This window comes from Mus caroli, chromosome 2 (genome assembly GCF_900094665.2).
Source record: "Mus caroli chromosome 2, CAROLI_EIJ_v1.1, whole genome shotgun sequence".
NCBI classification, from domain to species: Eukaryota; Metazoa; Chordata; class Mammalia; order Rodentia; family Muridae; genus Mus; species Mus caroli.
Genome location: NC_034571.1, coordinates 121,527,981 through 121,547,048, shown reverse-complemented (window position 1 = coordinate 121,547,048; position 19,068 = coordinate 121,527,981). Strand labels below are relative to the sequence as shown.

Genomic DNA, 19,068 nt, shown 5'->3' with positions numbered 1-19,068 from the left:
CCAAAAAAAAAAAAAAAAAAAAAAAAAAAAAAAAAAGAATAATCAGTGGCACTCACTAGGGACAGTGCGAAGCCATGAATCCCAGGGAAAGTACCCTTTGAGCTCTTGGCTCTTGGGATCTTTGTCTCTCCTGGGTTGGCCTTTACATGACTTTTCTAACAGGAACCTCATTTTAATTCTCTTGAAGCTCAGTGACCATAGTCCAAGGTGGAAAAAGGAAGCTGACACTGAAGGCCCCGGGGCAGTGGGTAGGGAACATCAAATAGATTTTCTGGATCTAAAGTCCCTCCAAATTGTGGGCTGAGCAAGACGGCAGCCCTGTAGCCCTGTAGGTCCTGGTTAGTGAGCCTGTTCCTTATGCTTTCATCCTGGGGTGTTGTTTATATACCATGATCCCAATCTGCAGGGAATGCTGGGATTGGGGAAGAGTGCTCCTGGGCCAGATGATGGAGTAAGAGTGAGCCTAAAATGCCGGGCTGTGGAACGTGTGGGCTGCTCTTTCTACTCCTTCTCAGCTGTGTGCTCTAGGGTGTTCTTGGTTTTCAATCCATAGGTGTACAGGGTCCTATGTACCACGATTGGGCCACAGGATGCTTTGCCTCAGCATGCTGTGTTTTCCTTTCAGCCCTGTGGCCTCCCTGTGGTAGGATCTGTTATCGTGGTATTCCGTGGGAGCTTCTTTCTGGAACATGTGGTCTGTATATGCAGTACTCCTGCCTTCCTCAGAAGAAGAGGCCAGGTCACTGACCTCCCGTTCTGTGTGCACCCACCCCCAAGTTGTGGAACTGAGTGGCCTCCTCTTCCTCCTCTTCCTCTTCCTCCTCCTCTTTCTTCTCCTCCTCCTCCTTGTCTTCTTCTTCTTTTTTTTGGTAAAAACAAGGCAAAAATTTTCTGCTTGGAATAGTCTGAGTTTATGCAAATGCAAAGGATTCTGAACTAAAAGGGAGTAACAGTATGGGGCTGGTGGTATAGCTCATGTGCTGGTGACAGTGGTAGAGCTCAGATGCTAGCCTTGTATGAGCTTGCTCCCCAGGGCTGCTTACAACTGGTCCTGCGAGCACAGGTCTGTAACCCCAGCACTCAGGAGGAGGGAAAGACAAGAGGAACAAAAGTTCAAGGTCACCCTAGGCTAGAAAGAGAGAATCTGAGACCAGTCTTGAGATATATGAGTCATCTAAAAAGGGAGTAGGAAAAATATAACCTTCAGTCAGAGATCACTTGTCCTGACCAGTTCTAAACTGTACATAGTAATCATTAACTTCACCAGATGGACCGCCTCGGACCCCTGGAAACAGTTAAAAGGCCATGTGAGAGATTAAAGACTCTGGAGCTATGCTGGTGTATAAGTGTACAGCCCCAGACCTCGTCAGCAGTAGGGGGGGTGGGGGGTGGGAATGGGGCTTGATGGCTTGAAAAGAGGGGAGTAGATGGCCAGTGGTCACATGCTCTTGCAAGAGATCACAGCTGTAGCTCAACAGGAGGCAAAAAAAAAAAAAAAAAAAAAAAAAAAACAGTGAGAGCAAAAATCCAGAGCTCCCCACACAGTGGGAAGAAAGTAAAGTAGCCAGTGAGGCACAGTGAGGCACAGTGTTGGCCGGGCAAGATTTCTCACACTGACCCAAAGTGTGTACATAGTATGTCAGATGAGATGCGAGCCACTACTTTCACACCTAAGCAACAGAAAACAGCCACCATGTGGCATATGAGATTACGTGGAGCCAGAGCTTTATGGCACACATTCACAGAGTGTCTGAAGGGCCCCAAAGATCTGACCAAAGTATAAACTTACCAGAATGACAACCCCACCACGCTTGCCCCATGCATTTCTTTGGGCTAAAGAGGAGGAGGGAGAAGAGAGAACCATGTTTACCCCTTGACCCACACAGGGCTTTAAGTGCCACCCCCGAGATGTCTCTAGGGTACCTCTTATTTTTTGACATGGGTATTAGGCTCCTTCTCAGCAGAAATCCTTTGCAATATCAGTTTCCTAAGTAGACCCCAGCCCCTAGGCGCTCTCTGTAGAGAGGTCCCAATTCAGCCATAAAGAACATTCCAGGCTCTGACTGCAAACTCTCACTATCCTCTCTAACCCCCTTACCACATTTTTAAGCCTGGCAGAACACCAGAGTCTTTCAAGGAAGGTTTTTAAATTTTTATGCCTGAGGTACAGTTTGGGCACCAAGATCTTGAAAAATCTCTTCTAGTGATTTTCCTGATTAAACTGTCTTGGACTCTTTCTGGGGAATGCATGTGGCAACTGACCATCCCTTGGATAAGCCCAGGTTTGACCGGGTGTCCCTTGGGAGATGGAGGAAGGCTTGATGAGAAGGGTTTCAGACGCAGGGTCTGGCCTTGGAGCAGCCATGAAGAGGAGCTATCTATCCCATGTATCTTCCGATGGCAGGAGCCAGGCGCTGGAGGGAAACGCGGCAGGATCTGGTGTACACAGACCAAGGGCAGGGAGTATTTCCACAACAGCAACATCTGCTCTGCCTCATTTCAGTTGCAAATAGTCATGCCTAGACTGGAGATGCTAAACATATGGAACCAATTCTGCTGACTTAGACCCTTCCACAACTCACTGCAAAATGTGAACATGACACTGTTTATTTAACCAAGGGTTTTCAGGCCTTTCCCCTCTGGCAGTCTGCCAACCGCCCCAGAAAGACTTTGAAGCGATTCTTTCTGGCCACAGGCAGAAAGCATGGTTCTCTCTCACCAAGAGGGGGTGGGGTTTGGAGTTGATTCTCTCCAAGGCCCAGAGGTGGGTTTCCAAAACCCAGGAGAGACTCTCAGCCCTCAACTTCACTTTCTCTACCATGCTGTTTCCAAATCTATACAGTACTCCAGGCCACAGAAAGCTGAATTGCTCTTATGAAAACAAAAAAATCTTTCAAAGAAAATAAGTATTTTCTTATAAAATGTGACAATTCTGGAAGACTAAAACCTTAGCAAGACTAATTTGTTCGAGTCCTTTCTAAGTGACAGAGAACAAAGCATCGACTTCAAAAACTTTATCGGAAAGTAGATGAATTTTTGCCTACTTTCTGTAGTAAGTATAATTAAGAACCCTGGCTATTATGTGTAAAAACAAACATTTGAGACAACAACAAGCACTCTGGACAAAGCTAAAGCCGTCAAAAGGAGCAAAATGGGAGAGCTGTATGGTGACTGCCAGGGATGGGGAGGGAGAGAGAAGGGGAGGGGGATGTAATGGTGTGGAGTTACAGTTTTTGATGGCTAATCATGGAACTAACTACATCTGGAACCAATAAAACCCAAGCAACAGGGCATACCTGTGAAGGCTTTCTTGACTGGCTCAAGTGAGGGGAGAAGACCCAGCCTAAATATGGGTCATGCCTTCTAGCGGCCATCTATACAAAAGGACGCAGAAGAAGAAAGCTTTTGCTCTTTGCCTGCTTGCCCTCACTACATACAGATATGCAGGTAAACATTCATAACATAAAAATATCTTAAATTGGGGGCTGGAGAGATGGCTCAGTGGTTAAGAGCACTTACTGCTCTTCTGAAGGTCCTGAGTTCAAATCCCAGCAACCACATGGTGGCTCACAACCATCGTAATGAGATCTGATGCCCTCTTCTGGTGTGCCTGAAGACAGCTACAGTGTACTCACACATATAAAGTAAATACATCTTTTTTTTTTTTAATCTTAAACCCAAAATAAAATGGATACTTTAAAAATATTGTCCCTTTTACATGGCAGGGCCTTCACGAGTGGGTCTGCATAGCCAGAAAGGAGAGATGGGGAGTTGACAAGAAGGAGAGGTCCCATGTGTCCAAGGGCAAGGAGGAAGGTCCAGATGAGAATCCTGGAGGGTCCAGGGAGTGAAACCTCAGCCACATTGACAAACCAGCTACTTACTACCTGCCCTGAGGAGGGCAGACCTGTCTAGAGCAGCCTTTGGAAGCAAAGGCTCTGTCCAGATGTTCTATCACAGCAGCCTGCTAAGCAGACACATAGAACTGGCATTCTGAGAGGGAAGACTGCCTCTAACCCACAGCTCGGCACTTCGCCTTATAAAAAAGTGTCTATGTTCACTGGAAGGTGTACAAAAGTTGGGGGCTATCCTAATGTCATGAATATTTGCCAAAACTCATCATGTTCCACACTTAAAATCCTGTGTTTCTGGGGATACTTTCATGGCAGCCCACAACTTTCTGTAACTCCCATTTGAGGAGTTCTGACACCCTGCTCAGGCCTCTTAGAACTCCAGGCATTCATGTGTAGCAATACATACATACATACATACATACATACATACATACAGGTAAAACACCTATATACATAAAAGGGTTTAAATTTTTTTAAAAGAATTATTTATTTTATGTACATGAGTACACATGTGAGACAGTGAAGACACTGTCACTCTCTTCAGACACACCAGAAGAGGGCATCAGATCTCATTACAGATGGTTGTGAGCCACCATGTGGTTGCTGGGATTTGAACTCATGACCTCTGGAAGAGCAGACGGTGCTCTTTACCCACTGAGCCATCTCTCCAGCCACAGGATTTAAAAATTTAAGGCTGGTTTAACCCAACAGTTGGAAATTTTCTCTAGGAAAACCTGAGAGATAAGTAGATTGGGGCTTTCAAAAGAAAGGCTCAGCAGTTAAGAATGTATACTGCTCCTGCAGAGGACCCAAATTTGGTTCCCAGCATCCATATCTGGGGGCTTATTAATCACCTGTAACTCCAGGGAGAACTGATGCCTCTGTTCCCCACAGGCACCTGTTCCCACATGCCCCTTCCAATACACAGAAACATATGTGTGACATCATGGGTTGTTAAAAAAATATATTATTGTACAGCATTAATACGTGATGGCATATTCACATATGTACCTGTAAGGATAAATGAACTGAGATGTGGCTCAGTTGGTAGATGTATGTAGGAAGTTCTGAGTTCTAGCTCCAGCAAGCACGGCATAAACCAGACACGGTACCATATCTCTGTGATCCCAGCACTCCAGAGGTAGAGGCAGAAGGATCAGAAGTTCAAGGTTTTACTCAGCAACATAAGAAGTCACAGGCCAACTTGAGCCACATAAAAGTCTCTCTAGAAATGAAACAGAAAACCAGGCATTTCCATCTATAATGCCACTAATGAACTTGACAAGAATTTGAGTCTAAGAAGGTTGAAACAAGTGAATAACACTCTGCATTGCTAACCTTTGACTTCTTACACTGGGCGGTAGGGCCATGAGAAAATATTACTTCCTATGCCGTACTTAGGCAAGTCTTCCGTATAGAGACTAGAGAATAGGTTAGAAAAGAAAAAAGGCAATGGCAAAACGAAAACGTCAAGGATATTTATTGGTTGGCCCACCTACTTAGAATCACAGCATGCTTGTGTGGTGTGGTTTAGAAAGAGGAAGCTTTGCCCTGTTATTCTTCCCGAACATTCTAAAACCATGACAGCAACTGGCTTGGAGATCCAGTCCAGAGTTCTCTCTGGCTTAAGACCCGCCCCTTCCCTTGGATAAGCACAACTACCTTAGTCCTAAATTAATGGCCAGGCTCTTCCTACACTTCCTCCTAGAAGGTAGGAAAAGGCTCCCCAGCCTTTTGCAAGTATCAGACTTTAGACATACTGGCTCTAGCATGGCCAGACAGGGCAAGTCCCACTCCCAAAGGCAGAGTCCATAGGTCCTGGGCTGCCCTGGGCAGTTGGGCTTTGCAAACGTTTTGTAGATGAGTTTAAAGCTCACCTTCCTAGCTGGGCGGTGGAAGCACATGCCTTAATCCCAGCCAGGGTTATAAAGGGAAAGCCTGTCTTGAAAAACAAAACAAACAACTAAAAACACCACTTCACCTCCTGTTGATAGCCTTGCCTCAGTCGAGTTTTGGCTTGTATTTAATTGTGTATAGCACATTGGCTCCCCCCGCCCCAATGTAAAATTACACCCTAACACTAAATGAACAGATGTTTAGAATTGATGCCAATCTCCTCCCCCCGCCCCCCGAGGCTGCTGCTGCTTTCTCTAAAGGGCATGCCCCGTCCCATCCACTCCAGGAAGATTTAGGGTCCTCCCTGCTCCTCAGAACCCAAGAGCCCACACTCGCAGCCCATTTGATGGGAAGACCTCATGGAAGTCTACAATTTTTAATAAGATGATTTTGCATTTCAAGACTATTCTATTTCTCTAGCTAGAGCTGGTGGGGCTGTTTCACTGAGGGGGGTGGGGAACACAGGCAGCTAACATGGACACTACCAACACTTGAAGAGCCAACTGAGTGATCGTGTTTTAAGTCTGACTCAGCCCTCAGTCTCCATTTCCTCATTGCAGAATGGATACCGACCGCTGCTCAGTTTCAGAATTCCAGGTAGGACTCAGCGCTCTGGGCCAGTTTCAAGAAAGTGTTCCACCTCCTTCCCCTCCAGGTAGAAATGTGTGCTACACAGACTCTGATCTATCTGTTCTGCCTGCTGATAAATGGGCATTGCACAGTAACCTAAAGACAAAAATCTAACCTAAGATGAGAGCCTCCATCTTGGTCTCCCAAACTGGCTTTTGTTGTTGATATTGTTTTAACTGGTTCTAAATCCAATGAGCTTCCTTTTAAATTTTGCTCGTAAAATTTTAGAGAACTTTAATTTCATCCACCATTTCCAAATCATGTGGAGAATTGTCAAATGCTTACGGGCTGGTTTCATTTCCTGTGTACCCAGAGAGGCTGAGGGTCATTTACAGCAGAACTGGAACACCAGCCACCAGATACAAGCCACAACGGGGAATCCATGAATATTTATCACCTCCCAGAGAGTTTCTTGAGCAGTGTGAGGACAGAAAGCAACTTCAGCTAGTGTGATCCCAGTTCTAATATTTGCCACAAAGACAGCCTGTTCTTGCTTGTGAAACTCCTCATCAAAGCCATAAAGGAGGCCGGCCTGCGGTTAGTAGCTTTAACTAGAAGGCTTAAGATAGCAAAGCAACATTTTCTCCAAAACAAACAAGGCTTTCCTTTGTGTGTCTAATGAGGTGAGAATGTGGCTAAGGCAGAGCCTACCACGCTTAGGGTCCCTGGATGCAGAGGTAATTAGAGCTTGCAAGACCAAGCAGCTCCAGGGTGCCCAACCCATGGCTGAATGTGGCTGAAAGTAGCTATGAGTGCAAACCAAATAAAATTGTATACTAACTTTAAACATTATGATATGTGTGTGTGTGTGTGTGATTTTGTTTGATAACTCGATTGCATGTTTTCTGAGTGTGAGTAAGCCCTACATGTATTGTAATTGTCAAAAGGTTGGATATACCCTCCAGAAAAGGGATCTGTATCAGAGAGTTTACCTAAGTGTACACCTGAGGCCCATCAGTTGTGGACAGTCCCTCCAGAGGGGAAACTGGACAGGAACTAACTCTGTATGGACCACATCATGCGGGGCTAGAGAGCACCTCTGAAGAGGCCAGCTGAGAAATCCTGGAAGGTTCTAAGTACAAAGAGACACGTAGGCACATCAAATGAATTGCTGTGGGGGTGGGGGTGGGAAGCATTGTTGGGGTAATGAAATAAAATGGGAATATCTTGTTTTTGGATATAAAACTTCTTGTGTATGACCTTGACCTACATGTAGTAGTTTGAATATACTTGACCCACAGGGAGTGGCACCATTAGGAGGTATGGCCTTGTTGGAATAGGTGTGGCCTTGTTGTAGGAAGTATGTCACCGTGTGGGTGGGCTTTGAGGTCTCCTAGTGCTCAAGCTCTGATCTGTGCAGAAGAGACCCTCCTTTTGGCTGCCTGCAGGAATCCTGGGTGCCTTCAGATCAAGACTTGTTAGCTCCTCCAGCACCATGTCTGTCTGGATGCTGCCATGCTTCCCACCACGATAATGGACTGAACCTCTGAAATTGTAAACCAGACCCAAATAAATGTTTGCCTTTATAAGACTTGCTTTGGTAATGGTGTCTTCTCAGCAATAACCCAAACTAAGACAGAAGTTGGTCCTGTCTAGAGGAGCAGAAGTATAAGGATGAATCTTAATTATCTGGAATAGCCTTTATAATTTCCCGGTACCTTCTAATTCACTAGCACCTTTAGCTACTGAAACCTCTCTACTCACTCTCTCCAGAGAGCTCAAAGAATATAAAAGGCCCGTGGTGAAAAATTATATTTCAACCTTGTAGAGGTAAATGCCTTTGTGTTTATCTTGATCCAACAATTGTGAATGGCAATGAATTAGGTGGCCTTGTATATGAAACTCTACAGTTTGGAGGGAAGTAAGGAAAATGATTTTGCTGCTTGGTTGTTCTTAGCATCTCTGGATAAGCTGATAAAGGAATGAGATCCATGATAAACTTGACCAGCTCCAGATTCAAATAAACAATCTAGAAGTTTCTAGGTGTGCTCTTGAAGAGAATCTTCTTTCCAGCAGCCATAGAATTCAAGTTGCAGAAAAATCAAGCCAAAGACCTCATAATAAGGGTGGGTGAATTACAGTGATTAAATTAAATCTCAGCCTCAGAGGGTGTCAGCAGTTAAAGTAAGGGCATTAACTGGCAAAGAATGGATCCTATAACTTGGAATGGGAATGTGTGGGAGGACCCTGTTGAAGCTGAGAACTTCGAACCTTTAGATTCTCAAGGGTTTATCTCACCTAAAGCAGTAGTACCCTCAGCCCCACCCTTGAAATATTACTCTTTTCACCTGAAGAATATAAAGCCTTCACTATCTGATAAACCAGCAATGATTTTCTCTCAAGAAAATGCCAGGCAAGACAATACTGGTGTTCCTCAAGGTCCACCAATAGACCTATAACCAGACTCAAGGCAAAGCAGACCCATAGCAGAGAGATAGGAAGTGTAGTCCACTAGGAAGTGCTTAATGAGTTTGCTAGTACATTCAAGCAGAAGTCTGGGGAGTATGTGTAGAAATGGATTTTAAAGGTATGGGATAATGGTGGAAGGAACATAAATTAGATCAGGCTGAGTTTATTGATATGGAAGCTCAATTGATTAAAATAAGGTGTCAGAAGTTTGTTTGAATGGTTGGCTGAAAGGTTTATCAAAAGACAGCTTTCAGAAAAGAAGTTGGAGACGCCTGATATCCCTTGGCTTAGTGTTGATGAAGGGATTTTAAGGGAAATTGCGCTGCTGGAGTGGGTACGCTGTGTAAAACCTAATCCTCTATAATGGGAAGGCCAGAAGCTATGCCCTTCACAAATCCTACAAAATGCAAACTGTTGAGAGGGGCACCGGCACATTTGAAGAGTTTTGTTGTTCCCCTTTTCCTTGTGCCAGACCTTAGGGTTAGAGATGCTGCTGTTCAATTGGATGAATTAAATGCAATGGATTTAATTGGGCTCTGAGGTAGTGGGGCCAGGTGGCAGCACTGAATCGCCAGAGGCAAGGTGATCGTAGTTATCATAAAGGGCAACATAGACAAAACACTGGACATAATGTCCTAACCTGTAATGAATGCTCAGCACAGGCAGGGTGAATTTTATAATGGCATGACTGGTAGAGACCTTTGGTATGGCTAATTACTCATGGTGTTTCCAGGCATGAAATAGACAAGAACTCTACTGCATTTCTGTTTGATCTGTATTATCAGAAAGATTCTCAAACAAATGAAAAAAGTTACACTGGATCATGGCAAAAGGCAGTCTCAGCCAGTGAGTCAGTTTTCCAGGCTTGAGCCAGTTTGCAGACCGCCTGAATGAAAGAAAGGGTGGCTAGGTTCCCCTGAGGAAGGATCTTGGTAAGACACCTAAAAGTTTTGCTGTTAGCCTTTCTTCAGTTCTTCCTTAGAGGGACCTATGGCCTTTTACAAGGATAAATGCAGAATGAGGAAACAGAAACAATCGGGGGGGGGGGGTCTCTTGGATAATTTTGTTTGTTTGTTTTGTTTTGTTTTTCAAGACAGGGTTTCTCTGTGTAGCCCTGGCTGTCCTGGAACTCACTTTGCAGACTAGGATGGCCTCGAACTCAGAAATCCGCCTGCCTCTGCCTCCCAAATGCTGGGATTAATGGTAGGCGCCACCACCACCTGGCGGATACTGGTTCTTTAACTGATGCCGATTCCGGGAGACCCTAAAAAACACTGTGGCCCACCAGTAGGGGTTTATGAAGACCAGGTTATTAATGAAGTTTTGGCTAATGTCCCGATTCACAGTAGGTCCAATAGGACCCTGGACTCACTCAATGGCTATTTCCCCAGTTCCAGAATGTATAATTGGGATAGATATACTTAGAAGTTGGCAGAATTCTTATATTGGTTCCCCAACCTGTGGAGTAAAGGCTATTTTGGTTGGGAAGGCTAAAGGGAAGCCTTTAGAGTTGCCTCTGCCAAATAAAACAGTGAATCAAAAACAGTATCACATACCTGGAAGAACTGCAGAAATTAGTGCCACCATCAGTGGCTTGAAAGATGCAGGGGTGGTGGTTCCCACATCTCCCATTAACTCTCCTATCTGGCCCATGCAGAAGATAGATGGGTCATGGAGAAAGACAGCTGACTATCAAAAACTAAATCAGGTAGTAACTCCAATTGCTGTACCAGATGTAGTGTCCTTACTTTGGTACTAAGAGACCTCAAAGTCTAGCTACACAGTACAAATTTCCTCCAAGAAGGTAACACCTATTCAAAAGAGGCCATATCTTCTAACAGTGCCACTTCCCATGGGTCAAGCATATTAAAACCACCACATTACACAAAGGCAACATCTCTGTTTTTGGCCTTTTTCTTGCCTCTGCCCCATCTGCCCCTCTACCACCTCAAGACTTGCAGAAAATCCCTTTGATCGTTGAGTCAAATGATGATAAATGAACAGGCAAGAAGGACAATAACATACTTTGGAGGTAAATGTAGATTTCTTGATGAGATCATTAAGATATATTCACCCTGCCTTCATCACTAAGATACTGCAACCTGAGGAGATGACCCAGATGAAGCTGTCTGGGACTTCAAGTACCCACACACCCACTGAGCCCACCAACTGACAAGAGGTCAGGGGAAGGGGACCAACAGGCTTCCATCTGCTCAAAGTTGGAAGTGAGTATAAGGTCCCCACAAAACCAGAGCTCTTGCTTTGGTAAAGGACTTCCCACCTAGCACAAGCCAAGGGATAGACTGAAAAGCCAAACAAACCACAACAAAAACTAGACCCAGTGATCAAAAACAGCCTCGCTTGATAAGTTTCTCAGGATTCTTAGTCCCTAAATGGAGCTCACGGATCGGAAAGGATCTACCCTGCCAGGATGCATCTTAAGTGTTTCAGCTGCAGGCAAAAGAGCAGGCACAATGAAGGGGAACCACAGGGTACAGACTTACCTAAGGACAGGGGCTGATGAATATCCAGCGTGAGAGAGGAGAGACTGGGTCTTCCTCCTAGCCAGCAGAGATCACTGATAGCACCTGCCATCAATCGAGAAGCAAGACGGCACCCAGGACCTACCTTCCTCCCTACTTTCCACAGCCCAATCTACTACACACAGACCCTCATATCTGCACAGAATTAACAATGCTCGTTTTCTTGCTGAGGCCACCAAAGGAAAGGAAAGACCTAGATTCGGTCACTTAAAAAGCCGGAACCAGAACAAATAAAACAAAACAAAACAAACCCACACCCATTTTGGCACAGAGCTACATAGGAAAAGTGGAGCCAGAATTGGACCTCATTTTTGTGCCTTCCTGTGAGGCACATGACAGGAAGCTATTCCTCTGGCAAGTCAAGCCTCTACTGCCCAAGGAAGGTAGGGGGCAGGAGTTGCTAGTGCCAGTCTCTACTGGGAAAGCCTGCTCCTAGTTGGGTATTTTATTATTTTAAAGATTTATTTATTTCATATATGTGAGTACACTGTAGTTGTCTTCAGACACACCAGAAGAGGAAGGGTGCCAGACCCCATTACAGATGGTTGTGAGCCACAATGTGGCAATTGAGAATTGAACTCGGGACCTCTGGAGGAGTAGTCAGTGCTCTTACTGGCTGAGTCATCCCTCCAGCCCTCCTAGTTGGGTTTTGGAAGCAAAATGCTAAAGGGCGTAGCAAAGGACTTAGGAACCCAGAGTAACCACCCCACAGCCTCTTCACCAAATCACTGCAAGGAAGGAGCATGGGAAAACAGGATCTAATATAGTTCAGGGTGGCCTCAAACTTGATATGTAGCCAAGGGTGATCTTGAACTTCTTTTTTTTTATTATTTTATTTATTTTATTTATATGGGTACACTGTAGCTGTCTTCAGACACACTAGAAGAGGGCATCAGACCCCATTACAGATGGTTGTGAGCTACCATGTGGTTGCTGGGATTTGAACTCAGGACCTCTGGAAGAGCAGTCAGTGCTCTTAACTGCTGAGCCATCTCTCCAGCCCGATCTTGAACTTCTAACCTTCCTGCCTACACCTCAGACTTCTGGGATTATAGTTACATGTCTGTGTGTGTGTGTAATTGTAAATTTATTATTACAGAATTTCATACTTGTATATACTGTATTTTGATGATATCTACCACCCAAATCCCCTCTTTAACTCCTCCTGAATCCCCCTCCCAAGTTCACATCCTCTTTTTATTTATATTTTAGAGCTTACGCTGAGTCTAATTGGTGGTGCAGGTATCACATGAGTGTAGGTCCATCCACTAGAACATGGGCAACCAAGAGCCACACTCCTAAAGAAAATTGACTCTCTCCTCAAGCAGCCATCAGCTGCCAATAGCTCTTCAGGTAGAGGTGAGTCCTGGTGAGCCAATCTCCATACCTGACTTATGCAGTGCTGAGCATTTCAGCCAGGGTATTGCTCATGCTAGACAAGCACTCTACCCAATGGAGCTGAATCTTTTACCCTCATAGTTCAAGGAAGCATTGAGGAAGCATTCCAGTAAAGAAAACAAACAAACAAATAAACAAACTTCTACTCAACATCTTTTGTCTAGGAAAAGGAATTGCCCACCCCAAGTCTGCAAGGCTAAGTACCAGGGAGCACTATTGGTAATTACAGCACTAACGGTTCAGTATTTACAGTGTGCTGTTTGCTCATCTCATCTTTTGAGGATGTCCTAGTTTGCTTTTCTGTGGCTGTGATAAGAGGCTGACCAAATTCAACTTGGGAAAGAAAGGGTTTATTTGGCTTGCAGGTAGAGTTAATCAGATCATCAGTGGAAGCCAAGGCAGGAACCTGATGGCAGGAATTGCAGTAGAAGCCAAGGAGGAATGCTGTTTATTGGCCTGTTCCCTTGGCTTGCTCAGCCCAGGACCACCTAGCCAGTAATGGCTCCATCAACAGTGGGCTGGGCCCTTCTTCATTGTTGAGAAACCTTGCTATTAAGGTGGTCTACTATGACCAGACAGCTCCTTGAGCTTGGCCCAAAAATGGAGTGTAAGACTCCCTTTTCCAGCCGGGCTTCTTCTTCTCCACTTGACCTTGTGTGGGGAGCCTGACCCCCACATCCTCTACCTGAGGAATGTTAAGTAGTCTTTGGTGAAATTACAGGTTTCATCAAATTACTCCCTTTCTCTCAATAAGAACCTGCCCAGCGAGCTCCTGGGATGCTTCTCCATGCAAATGAAGCATTCCCAGTACCTTAAGCCCAGCCAATGCACACTCACCCTGAAAATCCTTTCCCACACTCCAAGGTTCAAAGAACCCTGGTTCACCTCAAATAAAGAACACAAGCTGTGTCACTGAATCTAAAAGAGAAGCCACACCTCCCCCCCCCCCCACCTCCCAGGCATTCACAGCACGACCAAAATCCTGCTGGCATGTCTCCCAGGGAGGATGTGGAATTTGGAACCACACTTCATCAATTAGCAATTAAGAAAAGACCCCAATAGATATACCCATAGGCCAATCTTCTGGAGCTGACCATCTTCATCCTAGATATGTTTAGGTTGTGTCAAGTTGACAAAAACTTACTCTATGAAAACGTCCTGCTGTACCAAAAATAGTCTAGGGGTTATTTCCTCCATATAGACGAGGGAGGTCCAACCCAGAGCCATGTGTTTTGAGTTATGATGAAACTACAGATCTTAAACCGAGCGTGGTGGCGCATGCCTTTAATCCCAGCACTTGGGAGGCAGAGGCAGGCGGATTTCTGAGTTCGAGGCCAGCCTGGTCTACAAAGTGAGTTCCAGAACAGCCAGGGCTACATGGAGAAACCCTGTCTCAAAAAACCAAAAAAAAAAAAAAAAAAAAAAAAAAAGAAAGAAACTACCCAAAGTCAAGGTCCTCGGAGAAATTCATTTAATTTTTTTTTTTTTTTTTTTGGTTTTTGAGACAGGGTTTCTCTGTGTAGCCCTGGCTGTCCTGGCACTCACTTTGTAGACCAGGCTGGCCTCGAACTCAGAAATCCGCCTGCCTCTGCCTCCCGAGTGCTGGGATTAAAGGCGTGCGCCACCACGCCCGGCTCTAATTTTTTTTTTTTAAATCAGTTTTGGGGACTGGGGAGATGGCTTGGTGGTTAAGGGTGTGCACCACTCTTGCAGAGAACCAGAGCTCTGTTGCCAGCACTCTCTTTAGTGGTCTCCAACTTCCTGAAACTACAATTTCAGGGGCTCAGACACTCTCTTCTGGCCTCTTTCGGCACTGGGCATGCATAGGTGCATATACATACATGCAGACAAAACACTCATAGACAAGAAACAAAAATCAACAAATACTTTTTTAAAGCTCTTTAGTGCTAGGAAGGTGACACAGAGGTGGTCAGAGCAGCAGCAACCAGGGGGAAATGACTAGAAATGAGTCAAGGGTGGTGGGGTAGGGGAGGCTCTGTGAGGCTTTACAGGACCTGGAAATCTGGCAAGGAATAGGAAGCCATTGAAGGATGTTTCACTTGGGGACAACACAATTGGGTTTGTTATGAGAGCCCGCATCTGTCTGTCGTGTGGGGAGTGGCTAAGGTACATGAGTGTTCAATGTCCCAACTCATCTTTCCTACCTCGAAATCTGTTGTGACCACTAGCCCTCCTTCCAGAACTATCTAGAGATTCTTTCAAAAGGTAAAGCTTAAAAACCTAATTTTGAGTGAGTTCCAGGACAGCCAGAGCTATACAGAGAAACCCTGTCTTGAACAAAACAAAACAAAACAAAACAAAACAAAACAAAACAAAACAAAACAAAACAAAACAAAACACAAACCTAATTTTGAGCTGGAGAGATGGCTCAGTGGTTAAGAGAACTGACTGTTTTCCAGAGGACCCAAGTTCAATTCCCAGCACGGCTCAGAACTCCCTGTAACTCTGATTTCAGGGACCCAGTGCCCTCTGGTTGTCTCCTTGGGAACTATGCATGCACATGATGCACAGACACACATACAAGCAAAACACCCATACAGATAAAATAAAACTTTTTAAAAATTAAAGCACAATTTTGTTCATTCAAAAGTGGTTATATCGTGCTCACTATCTTAAAGAACAAAATTCATTCACTTATTTATTCAAATGAACCCTGCTTACTTCCAAAAAGCAAGAAGGGTCACTTAGAGTTCTTGGAAAAATGTTTATAATAAGTAGGAATGTCTGTTTTTAGTGTCAATTTAAGAAATCGACCATTTTAGCCGGGCGGTGGTGGCGCACACCTTTAATCCCAGCACTTGGGAGGCNGAGGCAGGCNGATTTCTGAGTTCGAGGCCAGCCTGGTCTACAAAGTGAGTTNCAGGACAGCCAGTGCTATACAGAGAAATCCTGTCTCGAAAAACCAAAAANCAAAAAAAAAAAAAAAAAAAGAAGAAGAAGAAAGAAAGAAAAGAAAAGAAAAGGACAAAAAAGGACCATTTTAAAAGCCGGGTTTGTTCTCAGGGTTCACACATCTTAGTCACAGACTAAGTCATCAGACTGGCTTTGTTTCTACGAACTTTCAAACTTCTCCTTCATCCTCTTTCCCTATCTGACCCTCCCTAGGGACACTGTGTGCCCCTTATACAGCTCCGTCGCCCTCCTTCCCACTCCCCCCACACCGTGGTCCAAATCAGGGGCCAAATCAGAGAGGAAAGACTGGGATTCCTGAAACATGTTCTCAGCAGCTCCAATTCAGGTAGAAGAAAAATTGAGAAACTTTCATTCTTTCTTAGCGTGCATTTTAAGCCTTTCTACTGTTGTCTAAGTCTGTCAGCTACAGAACTTCATCACATGTTTTCAAAGCATAGAAAATAAAGCATAGCAGGGCAGTGGTGGCGCTCGCCTTTAATCCCAGCACTCGGGAGGCAGAGGAAGGTGGATTTCTCAGTTTGAGGCCAACCTGGTCTACAGAGTGAGTTCCAGGACAGCCAGGGCTACACAGAGAAGCCCTGTCTCGAAAACAAACAAACAAACAAACAAACAAAAACAAACAAACAAACAAACAAAAAAAAAGAAAATAAAGCATAGATTTTAAAATATCAAACAAAAGCTTTGGTTCCTATCACTCTTCCCATGCTTATCACAGTCACAGCCTCCAAAACAACATATGGCCTGCCAGGGTTAGTAGCAAAAGAATTCCGGACTTGCAGCGGGTTATTACGAACAGTCCTGGCAGAAAGGCTGAGGAACTTTTGAGGGTTTAGCAATGGAGAATAGAGTGGTCTCAGTTCTTTGCTCGTCTTTGGCTGTTGATGTTTGTTGCAAATTGTCACGTTGCCTCAAACTACAAATTGCTTATGTAATTTAATTGTGGGAAAAAAAAAAAAAAAAGCTCATTTGAGCAAATGAACTTTGAGAGGAAAAACGAGGTTTGTAACTAGACCATAAACCAAACTTTCCGGGTAGTCTTAAAAGACAAACTTTAGTCTACCAGATTCAAGATCAAAGAGACAAAACTACACTCCGAATAGAAACAGATCTTTTAGGGCAGGAGCAATACCTGAAGGAGCAATACCTGAAACGTGCTTGCTTATAGTAGTCTTCCAACCCTTCCCGCGTCTATTTCTTTTTCGAAAAGCCTTGTTTGTTTTTCCCCCAGCAGTTTCTTTACAAAGTGCCTCAGTGTCCTCTGTTGGAGGAACCTGCCATACTTGTTTGCGCTAATCAATCCAGCATGTCAAACTGAACCGCTTGTGAGAGCACTTGTGGTCTGAGCACTTGTTTGTGCTACCCAAACAAAAAAGATTCCGCTCCACAGCAATAATAGTGAAAGGACCGTATCGTCCCCCTCAGCTTTTTGCGGGCTTCTTACACTCACAGGCAGGCTGTCCCTACAAAGGAGGGCCAACACAATGTTCAGCAGAGCCCAGGGGAGAAGCCAGAACTAGTCTTTCCCTGGCGGGACACCTAGCCTCCGTGCAACGCCACGCGCGAACGGTGACATCCAACTTTTGCAGCTACTTATTGGTTCACGGCGTAGAATTACCTTGGAATCCTCGGTCTATGACTCGCAGAAACCCCGCCAAAGCTTGGCAAGGCGAGACAGTGTTGAGGGTAAAGTTCTTGGTGCATGCCACGCCAGACCTGAGCTGCATTTCTTAAAGGCTCAAACTTCGCTGCTCCCAGAGCGCCCAACCTGGCTCGAGGTCTTTCTCTGTGGTAACGGGAAGCTCTCGGTGCCCATCGGTTCTACTAAGACTTGCACCCCAGGACCCTCTACAGCTCGCTGGAATGAGTAGCAGCTCCCGGAGACCCTGCAACCCGCACTCACCTCCACTCCAGAGCGCGGGTAGCAGCAGCAGCCCCAGTAGCAGTGGGGCCAGAACCATCGCGGGGCCACAGATCTGGCAGTTCTATCCCGACAGATGCACGTATCCACCAACGTCCCAAACTCGCCGGTCGCCGAGCGCGCGTGCGAAGCGCCTCAGTCCCGGCCGCCGGGGCAGCAGGCGCCAGAGTGGCAGCGCGGAGTTGGGGCTCGCAGGAGTCTTAAGTTAGAAGAGGCGGGCCCGGGGCTCAGGCCCGGGAGGGGCCAGCAGGTTGGAATGGACAGGGGCGGGAAGGGGGAAGGGCAAAGAGAGCAGAGAAGGATGGAACTGGAGGAGGGGGCGGGAAGGGGAGGATCTAAGGCCAAGCCCTAGGGAGGGTGGAGGGGCGGGGCAGAATGGAACTTGGGTCAACTCCAGCAGGTTAGCTCCTGGCTTGAGTGTGTAGGAAGACTGGAAGGGAAGTGCTGGAGGAGATGGAACAGAGCTAAGGAGGGCCACCATCTTGAGCTAAAAGGACCGAGAGACGGAGAGGAAGGGGGTGGGGGGGCTAAGAAAGAGAATAATCGGGAGGATGATCTCTGGCTACTTGGTTACATCGGAGGAATCTCACTCTGTATGGGTAGGTAGGAGGGATTGGAAAGGGTAGAGGCAGAATTTAGTAGAGAGCGCCGGATGCAACTCCAAGACCTTTAAGGGTTAGTGGGTCCAGCTGCTTTGGAGGGGCAGCGATTCTGCAGTTCAGGCTCTACTGGCATAAGAGGTCCTAGCAGCTGCATTCCAGAGGCTGTGGCCACCCTGGCAGCACACCCTGCTTGCCAGGTCCTCCCCCTGGCTACTGAAACGGAGTGCAAGAGCGGACCCTGGCGTCAAGATCTTGCAACCTCCACCCCAGAGGTTAGCTCCGGGAGAACCAAGCCTAATCCTATAAGGAAAGAGTTTGAAACAGGGATGGAAGAAAGTGCTGTTGCAGGAAAGGGTGGGAGGCCCAAACCTTGGCATCAGATTGTGAATCTCAAAGAAACGGAGGCGTATGAGGCTTTCTTAAAGGAAATAGAATGATTTGTTTTTCTTTGGAGATAAGATCACATTAGGGCCCAGAGTAAACCGCCCTGATAAATTTAAAGTATTTCTTACTGAAACTGAGGACAGACCCATTCACTGTGATACAATCAGCTCCTTGCATCTCCAGCCCTGCAGGAAGACATCAAACCAGAAGCGCTGGATTAAACAGACCCTGATTGGTGCTTGATGTGAAAGAGCCCAGTTTACTGTGGATGGTGCCATTCCTGGGTAGGTCATCCAGGGATGTATAAGAAAGCAAGCTGAGCAAGCCAGTAAGCAGAGCTCCTCTATGGTCTCTGCTTAAGTTCTGGCTTCCAGGTTCCTGCCTCGAATTCCTGTTCTGACTTTCCTTCGTGATGCATTTCAATGGTAAGCTGAAATAAATTCCCAAGTAGCTTTTGGTCATCACAACAAAAGAAATCTACCTAGGACAGACAGGGTCTT

The 19,068-nt window shown here is 45.7% G+C and overlaps 1 protein-coding gene across 2 annotated transcripts in view; it reads right to left on the bottom strand.

Annotated features, from left to right (window-relative positions):
* Mertk (MER proto-oncogene, tyrosine kinase) overlaps positions 1-17,779 on the bottom strand; it is a 105,651-nt gene extending 87,872 nt beyond the window's left edge. The window contains exon 1 of one of the 2 annotated variants that reach the window (XM_021155563.2): positions 17,565-17,779. In XM_021155563.2, the coding sequence (XP_021011222.1) occupies positions 17,565-17,622 (58 nt within the window). In that variant the 5' untranslated portion in view covers positions 17,623-17,779. Of the gene's footprint in view, positions 1-11,293; positions 11,743-17,564 lie in introns of those variants that run through there. The other variant, XM_021155562.2, reaches the window with a different exon arrangement.
* Positions 17,780-19,068: the final 1,289 nt, after the last annotated feature.